This window comes from Hipposideros armiger, unplaced genomic scaffold (genome assembly GCF_001890085.2).
Source record: "Hipposideros armiger isolate ML-2016 unplaced genomic scaffold, ASM189008v1 scaffold_20, whole genome shotgun sequence".
In the NCBI taxonomy this organism is placed as follows: domain Eukaryota; kingdom Metazoa; phylum Chordata; class Mammalia; order Chiroptera; family Hipposideridae; genus Hipposideros; species Hipposideros armiger.
In genome coordinates, this window is record NW_017731370.1 from 6,190,940 (window position 1) to 6,201,794 (window position 10,855).

Sequence of the window (10,855 nt, forward strand, 5' to 3'; positions counted from 1 at the left end):
ACTTTCGCTGGCTTTGGATTCCTCCCATTGATTACCTTAGCAAAACCAAAGGTGGTCTTTTGTGGACTGGGATTTTTTTTGTGAAATTGAATTCTCTTGTGGGTTTGAAAGAAAATCCAGGCCTGTTGATAGCTGAGTTCAATTTAAGTCTTTTAGTGATACCAGTTGAGATCTATGGTTCCACCTTACTTATGTCCTTTGGCCCCTTTGAATGATTGTGTAAGTATATCCTTCGCAAACATATTTGTAAAAAATGACAAACAACATTAAAATAAGAAAGAACCTCAAAGATAATATAGCCTTGACTTTCATTTCTTACTATGAAACTTGAAGTTGCTATTTATCCTTGATTTCTTCAAGGCTTTTAAGAGTTTGTAGCACTGGCAGGAACAGGCTTTGGTTTTAACCATCGGTGAAATATTTTATAATCTTGTAACTTATGACTATGTATACATATATATATATATATATATATATATATATATATTCTGTACCCAAATGCTTACATACCTCCAAATCCATCAGGCACATATGTTTTGAGGACAATATTGCAGAAAATTGTTGGCAGTGATAATGGTTTATTTCCCTCATTGCGAAGAGAAATATGTCGGTAGCCCGCCTGGAGGCCATCCAGGGGCAGGATCCTCTGGCCAATCAGCCTGTTGTTGTCATCATAGACGGCTATTCTCAAGACTGCCAGGTCAGGGAGGATTACCTGCAAGCAAAGAATGGTGCTTTTTATTGAATTTTGGAATGCAGCTCCTAAGATCCACAACTCTAGGAATCTGGACTATGTCCATAATGCTCGTAAATGCATCATAAAGCTGAAAATAGGCCCATGATCAAGACTTTGCATTCCTAAAGTATTCTGTATAACATACAGTGCCTAAGCCATTGAGAAAGGCAAGTGAACAAGTTTCCTGGAAATCATCTCATTTGATATTTTAAGTGGAATGGATGTGAATAGCTGCTCGTCCAACCCTTATCATCCTTTTCATCCCCATCCATGATGGATAAGCAAAAGGAGACCCTGAGAAATACGGAGACTTTCTTTAATCTCAGGCAACTGGGCCTGGCAAGTGAGGCCCCTGGCTTCTGATCCTGTAGTCTGTCTACTCTCTGCGCTGCTTCTGACGTCTCACTCTGTCTGTTTTTAAGAATGTAGAGAGTATCATGAAGAAATGCTTCATGTATAAAAGATAACTTATATGTAAATTTGGATTCTCCTTTTTTCTTGTACTCCTCAGTTTTTAACATATTTTAACATCTATTAAATAGAGGAAGATGGGACAGCTAGAAACAGTCACCCAGGATACCAAACTCTTGCCATCCCCAAACTGCATAAAGGGGCACAAAACTTGGAGTTCAGAGGGCAGAATCCCTAACACAACAAGAGAAAATCCAATGTTTTTCATCAGGAATGCCTTTCCTTTGGCTAAAAGCAGCCCACGACGTCTTGGCTGATTGGAGTACTGTGTCTCAAACTAGACTATGGATTGATTGCCTATTTATGCCTAGAGGTTATAATTTAATTATAACTTTAAGAAGATGAAAAGGAGTGAAGCTAAAATTCAGCCAACTTCAGTCACTATTGATCCTTAGGTGGTGCATGGGGATTTATTACCTTGTGAGACTGCTGCAAAGAACACAAATAGTAACGAGAAAGGAAACAAAATTAAAGCACTTGATAATGAGAGGCAATATAATTTCTGAAGAACAGTGAAGGGTGCAGAACTGGCATTTGTTTCTGGGGACAGTAATGTTACATATAAAAACCAAGTTCGATATTTCCTCACTCATGAAAAAAACCACCTCTTCAGTTAACTTCCTGAATTTCTAGAAACGTATCTAAGTATTACTCATTATGTCAAAGAGCATGGGCCAAGCTGAAAACAGATCTAGGTATAACAAATTGGAAAAACCAGGGAAGGAAAAAAGAAAAATCACAGCTGTGTATGCAATTTACACCACACTCTGACTGCAGTAGGGCAGGTAACGCGGGCTTTGCATGATAGTGGTATTCATATCATAGGGTGAACCTAAATGTCAAAATGACCTGTTTCATTGTTCCTACATTGATCTCTCCTATACTGGTTTCTGTAAACCAGACACTCTGTTCTCAGGTGGATAAATTCCTATTTTGTTAAGACAAGAAGCCAACTATCTGTGTTGCGTGATACAGAAATGGAGCAGAAACACCTGAAATACCTATTCCTAAAGAAGGAAGAAACCGTTTTGGTCAAGATAAAGAAAAAGTGAGGAAAAAAACAGACATTCTTGGCGATAGCACTGCCAATGAATGGACTTTTCAATACTTCTTTAATTGACAGAAGGGAAACAATGTGAAAAATGATTACAAGATTAAAAACTGCATTAGAGAAAATGACTTGATTGTTCTTAGGATCAAATTATAGTATTGGGGGAAAAAAAAGCCCAAAATACAAAATAAAAACAAAAACAAAAAAACAAACCCCAAACCAAAAATAGCACATGAAGCACAGAACCTGCAGGTAGTAACAGGTATCACACTTTCTGGAGGCACAGGATAATACCAGCTCACCCATTTGAAGACATTTGGTGGCTTTAATAATGGGTGCAACATCCTACCCCCCTTCTTGGCTAAAGGGACAGTGTACGTTATCAGCTGCTGTTAGGGTGGGAAGAACTCTCCAATGTATAATGGTATTCACCAGGGAGATTGCATTCTAAGTAGACTGCACACCTGGAGCTTGGGCACTGCCACATAGGAGGTGGGCTCCTCCAAGGAGGAGAGCAGAACCGAAAGAAGGACAGGGACAGCAAGAAACAACAATCGTATGACAGCTATAGGACTTAACCACTAGAAGAAGAAAAGAAGACATTTTGGGTTGGATAACTGTCTGTTATATCATGTAGTATCTATGCACCAAAATGTGGCTCCCAAGTTAGCAGAGTGAGTCTGACACATTGGAAATGTCCTACCTTCCGAAATACGAATGATTCTTCATTGTAAACTGGATTGAGTCCATTGTTCATCACCATGCGAGTTCGGAATTCCTTACGTATAGTGTCGGTGGGCAACCCATACATATCCACTTCTACGTACGTGCCAATTTTCTTATCTGATAGGAACTGACCTGATATGACCTGTAGCAAGAGAGAAATAGGACAAGAGGAAAGTAAAGTCTCTGTAATCACCAGTAGCAAAGAATAGTCAGGAAGTAAATCTGCGGTTCATCTTTAGAAATTTTAATTATCTATGAAAATAATGTACTCATTCCTTATTAAACTAAAATATTATTGAGCAAGTACTACATGCAAAAAACTATTCTAGCCTGAGCTTCTACCTTTGAAAACTGTCTAGAAAAAGAGGAAAAATATACATGAATCATACAATATAAAGAAATAGTGTCCAAGAATCTTCACTTAACCTAAGTGCCCACACCTATGAAATGAAGTGATGGGTTCAAATATGCCCTAAGATTAACTTCACAACTCTGAAATTCTCATCCTTCTACTGAAGTCTTTTAAAAGTCTTGAAAAGACACACACAGAAAAAAAAGTAATACAAAAATATGCCTGTTATTCTTTACTGATATTGACACTGGTGAGCTATGACAGTGTTATATATTTACAAAGACCATTACTAAATTCCACCTATTATAAAGCTATGGAGAAGCTATTTTTTACTTTCCAAATGGCTATAGACATTTATCAGGTTTTAAAATATGATCTAATAGCTAATAATTTGAAACAGTTTATTTTGAGGTAGAACTGACACATAATAAACTGTACATGTTTAAAATGTAAAATAAGATTAGTTTTGACATATGGGCACATCTGTGAAACTATCACAATTAAGACAAACATTTCCATCACCCCCTAATGTTTCTTTGTGCCCTTTTGTAACCCCTCCCTTCTCCATCCCTCAAAAAGAAAACCAGTGATTTACTTTTTTGTCACTATACATTAGTTTGCATTTTCTAAAGTTTTGTATAAATGGAATCATAGAGTAGGTATTTTTTCATTAACGAACTTTACTTTTCAGAGCAGTTTTAAGTTCACAGCAAAACTGAGCAGAAAGTACAGAGGTTGCATATAACGCATCATCACACATACAACCTCCCACACTATGGGTATCTCACACCAGGGTGGTACATTTGTTGCAATCAATAAACCTACATTAATACATTGCTATCACCTAAAGTCTATAATTTATATTAGACTTCACTCTTGGTGTTGTACATTCTATAGATCTGGACAAATGTAAAATGATATGTATCCACTATTACAATATAATACAGAATAGTTTCACTGCCTTAAATTCCTGTGCTCTGCTTATTCCTCTCTCTTAATCTCTGGCAATTATTATTGATTGATCTTTTTATTGGCTCCAGTTTTGCCTTTTTCAGGATGTCATACAGTTGGAATCATATATAGTATGTAGCCTTTCCAGATTAGTAATGTTTTTTGTTTCCTCCATTTGTTTTCATGACTTGATAGCTCAATTTCTTTTAGTACTGAATAATATTCCTTTGTTGGGATGCACCAAAGTTTATCCAGTCACCTACTAAAGGATTTCTTGGTTGCTTCCAAATTTTGGCAATTACAAATACAGTTGCTACAAACATCTCAGCGTAGGTTTTTGTGTAGACATACATTTTCCATTCCTTTGGGTAAATATCAAGGAGTGTGAATGCTGGATTATGTGGTGAGTATATTTAGTTTTAAAAGAAACCGCCAACTGCCTTCCAAATTGACTACACCATTTAGCATTACCACTAGCAATGAATGAGAGTGCCTGTTGCTCCACATCATTTAATAGGTACTTTTTGGATCTGGTGTCTTTCACTAAAAGTAGCTAATCATTTTACTCGTGAAAAAAATGTATCAAGAAAAAAGGGAATTTTAAGTGAAAGTTGAGTGCAACACATGGATCTTGCCTGCTGACATTAAGCATTTTCATTGTGATTTCTGAAGACTATCCCAGGACCACCTGCACACACATTTACACTGTTCTGTGAAGAGCAGGGGGTTTACCTGCACTGAGCAAGTGGCTGCAATAACCCCATCAACAGGCGTTTCAGAGAAGGGATCAAATGTTCGATCAGGCCGTCTCATGAAATCTGGTTTGAGAAGGTACCTAGTGGGACAAAAACACAGGAGTTAATTTCATTAGTTGTTTTTACAAAGGCTACAACACTTACAGTTCGGGACATTAAATACTTCCTTTTACCCTTCTCTAACTTAGGAGCTAGGCTTTTAGGCAGAGGATCCTAAGGATTGATGAGAATATCCCTGCCCTGTGGATAATCCTAAAGCGGAACAGGAAGAAGTAACGTTCTTTATTCCAGGGTCGCTGACATCTAGGATTTCCTGATACTATCATCTTCTCTTGAACTTGTTTATGCCGTGGGCCTCTTGAGATACTTGTTCTTACATGTACAAAATAAAATATAAAGAATAACAATGAAAAACCAATGACATGAGCTACAGTTATTAAAATATGGAAAATATGTGGTACTCTACTTCTTTGTGTTTTAATGAATGCATTCAATTATGAGAGCCAATGGAAAGTTTGACAACTACCATAATCTCAAAGTACTGCTATGCATAAAAATATTTTGAGAGATCTACAGTAAGAGTAATGAGATATAAAATTATCTGTGATTTATATTGGTAGCAGAGTCACGGGGTCCACTAATATTAACTGTGGGTTGTTGTCTATGCTAATAATCAAAGGAAATGTGAAATTTCAGTTAGAGGTAAATGAAAATAAATATGTAATTATTTCTCTATTTCTAGTCAGGGTAGGCTAGAAAATTAAATAAACAGTATCCAGATTGGAAAGAAGTAAAACTATTTCTTTTCACAGATGACAAGATCTTGTAACATAGAATCTACTAAAGGAATCTACTTAAGAAATCTAGTAAAAACTATCAGGATTAGTAAATGAGTTCATCAAGGTTGCAGGATACAAAATCAATATACAAAAATCAGTTGTATTTCTATACACTAGCAGCAAATAATCCAAAGATGAAATTTAGAAAATCCCATTTATAATAGCACCAAACAGGATAAAATACTTAGGAATAAATTTAACAAAGTAAGTGCATATACTTTGAAAACTACAAAACCTTGTTGAAAGAAATTAATGAAGAGCTAAATAAATGGAAAGGCATCTTGTGTTCATGGGTCAGAAGACTTAATATTATTAAGATGGCACTATTCCCCAAATTGATATACAGATTCAGTGCAATCCCTATCAAAATCCCAGCTGGCTTCTTTGTACAAATGGACAGCTGATCCTAAAATTCATAGGAAACTCAAGGACAAAGAATAGCCAAAACAATCTTGAACAAGAAAAAAAAAGTTGGAGGTCCCATACTTCTCAATTTCAAAACTTTCTACGATGCAACAGTAATCAAGGCATAGGGATACACATATAAATCAATGAGCTAGAGCTAGGAGTCCAGAAATACAATCATGCATCTATGATCGACTGATTTTTGATAAGGATGCCATGACTACTCAATGGGGGAAAGAAGAATCTTTTAAACAAATAATGCTAGGACAACAGGATAGCCACATGCAAAAGAATGAAGTTGAACCCTCCCCTCACATTAGACACAAAAATTAACTAAAATTGGATCAAAGACCTAAATAAGAGCCAAAACTATAAAACTTTTAGGAATAAATCTTCAAGATTTTGGATAACATAGGGATAAATCTTCAAGATTTTGGATTTGGCAATGGATTCTTGGACGTAACACCAATAGCACCAGCAACAACAGTAAAAAATGGATAAACTTGATTTTATCATAAAAAAATTGTACTTCAAAGAATACACTATCAAGACAGGAAAAGACAACCCATAGGGTGGGAGAAAATATTTTCAAGTCATATATCTGATAAGAAGCGTGTGTCTAGAAAATAACCCAGTTAAAAAATGGGCAAATGATGTGAATAGACATTTCTCTAAATAAAAGATACTGATGGTCAATCAGCACATGAAAAGATGCTTAATACTATTAGTCATCAGAGAAATACAAAAAACCACAATGAGATGCCACTACACACACACACACACACACACACACACACACACACACACACACTATAATAAAAAAGTCAAGGAATAGTGTTGAAAAGGATACAGAGATATTGGACCCCTCATACATTGCTGGTGGGAATATAAAATGATGCAGCCACTTTGGAAAACAAAGTTCATCGAACAGTTAAACATAGAGTTGCTTATGATCCAGCAATTCCACACAGTATATTGAGTATATACCCAAGAGAAAAGAAAACGTAAACTTGTATGTGAATGTTAAAGCAGCATTACTCCTAATAATGCTAAATGGAAACAATCCAAGTGTCTATCCAAAGATGAATATAATATGTGGTGTATCCATACAATGGAAAATTATTCCACAATAAAAAGAAATGAAGTACTGATATAGGCTACCACATGGATGAACCTGGAAAACACACTAAATGAAAGAAGCCAGTTGCAAAAAACCATATATTGCAGCGGTTCTCAACCTGTGGGTCACGACTCCTTTGGGGGTTGAATGACCCTTTCACAGGGGTCACCTAAGACCATCAGAAAATAAAAAGATATTTACATTTTGATTCATAACAGTAGCAAAGTTACAGTTATAGAGTAGCAACGAAAATAATTTTATGGTTGGGGGTCACCACAACATGAGGAACTGTATTAAGGGGTCGTGGCATTAGGAAGGTTGAGAACCGCTGTTATATTGTATGAATCTATTTATGCAAAATGTGCAGAATAGATAAATACATAGAGAGTAGATTAGTGGTTGCTTAAGGCTGGGGTAGAAGGCAAGGGATTTTGGGAAGTAATAGCTAAAGGGTACGGGTTTCCTTTCTGAGGTGATGAAAATGTTTTGAAATTGACTCCAACTACACAATGTCTGCCCGTTATATCCACTGGGGCTGGTCACATAATCAAACCTCGGTCAGATTCTGCAAGTTCCCTGCAACTTGTGTCAAAAACTTCATATCTCTAAAAAAAAAACTTCTTTATTTGTTAGAAATGACTATGACCATTGATAGAAAAATTCCACACTAATATGAGTTGTATATAAAGGAAAATAAAAGCAATTTTCCCCAAATTATAAGATTGCTTTCAAATGTAAAATAATCAAGTCAGGAATCAAACCTTTCGTATTCCTTAGGAGCATAAATTTTACTAATTTCAACTCTAGATGATGTCAAACTTATTATCTTTTCAAATACAACCAAAAATGAATCCTGAGGCATTAAAATTTTCCTTAAATAAAAGTTTAAAGTCACTGTTCTTGGTTTTGACAAAGTTGCTGTTTTTTGCTATCTTCTAAATTTGAACGAAGTGTGAAAAAATAACCCCCATTCTATTGGGAAGTAGTCAATAAAGGACCTCTGAGGGACAATACTGATTTTTAAATCACAGATAGAGTTTACATGCAAATATTAAAGATGATTTTGAACATTCACCTGTCTCCAAGAGAATTCAGCCCAAAATACTAATGTAAGAGCTCTCTCATAGCATAGGAAAGAATGTTTTCTACATTCACAGAGTTTTAGATTTGGACCTATTTCTGTGGCTAGTGTTACCCCTGGAAAACATGGTGATATGACAAAAGCTAGACTTAGGAAGGAAAGCAGGTGAATAACTGCCATGCAATATGCACTTCTTCAAGGAAAGCCAACCAGCTTTTTCTGGCAAAATACCAGACATTGGCCGAAGGGGAGGACACAGATGGTGGCTTTGCCTTTCCCAAGAGGAGCGGCATTGGGATTCTAGTTGTGTGATATGAGGGCTGCTGCTTCCTGAGAAAGGTGGGGACTCAGGGGTCCGTGTAGGACTGGCGTCATCTTTCCAGTCCAGAATCTCCGTGGGCAGGGCCTGCACAGAGACTCAGCAGTCCCCATGCCCCTCAGTCATTTCTTTAAGGTCAGGACCTCCTTCTCACCCAAAATAGAGAAATACAACATTGATGCTGTCTCAGTGCCCAAAACATTCTTCCGCGTATGCCCACTTAGAAGAAAACTAATCTGTGAAAGAGTGAATTGATCCAAAATAAGAAATGCCAGGGAAAAAAGGGCAAGACACCTAAATCCAATTCTCCAAAGCAGGCAGCCTTGAGTGTAGCGTATTCATTCTATACATGTAACAAAAGAGAACACGCAGAGCTTGATAGGATCCTGAGGCAAGCCCCGGCTTGGGGCTGACGCTTAGCCAGCTTGTCTTGAAGGAGTGTCTGTTCAGGGCCTGAGGCCACCTGCAGATGCAGCAGAGGCTGCCACTCACAGTCCTGGTGTCTGTGCAGGTCTGGGGACCCCAGGCAGTGATGGGGAAGCAGAGGCGGGAGCCCAGTGCCACTTCATGCATGTGGGGTCTGTGTGTTTGCATGAGAAGGGCTCCGTGCTTGGTTTAATGTTCTGTAGCCACTGTCTTGAAATTCTTCATAATTTGTGAACAAGGAGCCCTTTGTTTTCATTTTGAATTAGGCCCTGCAAACTATAATATGTAGCTGGTCCTGCCTGGTGTTTTTTGGTACAGAAATTGAATTCATTTCAGGCATCCAGGCCTGCATGGTGGACATGGGCGAAGGCCAAAGACGATGGCAAGTGAAGGGATTGGAGAATTGTCCGTGAACTTTGTAGGGCCTCAGAAGGCAAGGGGGGAAGGGTCTTCAGCCACTGGGGATAGACAAAAGCCATAAGAATCAGAGGACGGAGTCATTAACAAATTAATCCTACTTCATCACCCCTAAGATGTCATCAATTATTTAACACTCCATTTTTTTTTATTTACCAGCAAGAAAGCAAAATGGCTGCTGATTTATAGCTATAAGATGCTACGGGTTTTAAAACACATTCCAATTTGAGAAAGTTATATAAATAGTGTGCATCTTTGAATCAAAGAAAGTCATAGTATTTTGATATCAATCATCCAATTTCCTCTGAAAGCCTGAAAAGACTTAAGAAATTAATTTGCTCTATTTTGTTTCATTAGGAATGAGAGAAGTGCCTCCCATTTTTCCATCTTTAAAAATGAGTCAGCGATAAACTATGGCTCACTTCCCTGGTAAAAATCACACTTACTGGCCCAATGGCATGGCCTCCCAAAAGGTCCGCCCACAGAGCAGAGGGATTCCCAGGTGGGTTTCCGATGTTTTGTTATTGTTGCTAGATTCAGGGGTGTGCATGTCACACACTGATGTTCTAGACAAAACAGCTATTTGTCAATGTAGACCTAAAAGGCACAGACTGCCTCTTTACAGAAATGCAGTGCTCAGAACCAGCCAGCCCATAGGATTTTTTAAAAAGTCCCTGCTGATAAGTCAACAAACAACAAATGTTGGCGACATTGTGGGGAAAAGGGAACCCTAGTGCACTGTTGGTGGGACTGCAGATTGGTGTAGCCACTATGGAAGTCAGTATGGAGGTATCTCAAAAAACTGGAAATGGAACTACCTTACGACCCAGAGAATTCCACTCTTAGGTATTTATCCACAAAAACCCAAGACATTAATTCAAAAAAATATATGCACCCCTATGTTTATTGCGGCGCTATTCACAATAGCTAAGACTTGGAAACAACTGAAATGCCCATCGGTAGACGACTGGATTAAGAAACTATGGTACATTTACATAATGGAATATCACTCAGCTATAAAGAAGAAGGAAATAGTACCATTTGCAACGATATGGATGGACCTAGAGAACATTATGCTAAGTGAAATAAGTCACTCAGAGAAAGACAAATACCATATGATCTCACTTATACATGGATTCTAAAAAACTGAATAAATGAGAAATGTAAACAGAAGTAGTCTCATAGACACAGAGGAAAAACTGAGGG

The 10,855-nt window shown here is 37.5% G+C and overlaps 1 protein-coding gene across 1 annotated transcript in view; it reads right to left on the reverse strand.

Moving 5' to 3' along the window:
* Nucleotides 1-10,855, reverse strand: part of PLCB4 (phospholipase C beta 4) — a 168,515-nt gene that overhangs the window by 55,782 nt on the left and 101,878 nt on the right. The window contains exons 23-25 of the mRNA XM_019635242.1: nt 5,020-5,122; nt 2,962-3,126; nt 511-715 (exon numbers count right to left, since the gene is read on the reverse strand). Coding sequence (XP_019490787.1) covers nt 511-715; nt 2,962-3,126; nt 5,020-5,122 — 473 coding nt within the window. The remainder of the gene's footprint in view (nt 1-510; nt 716-2,961; nt 3,127-5,019; nt 5,123-10,855) is intronic.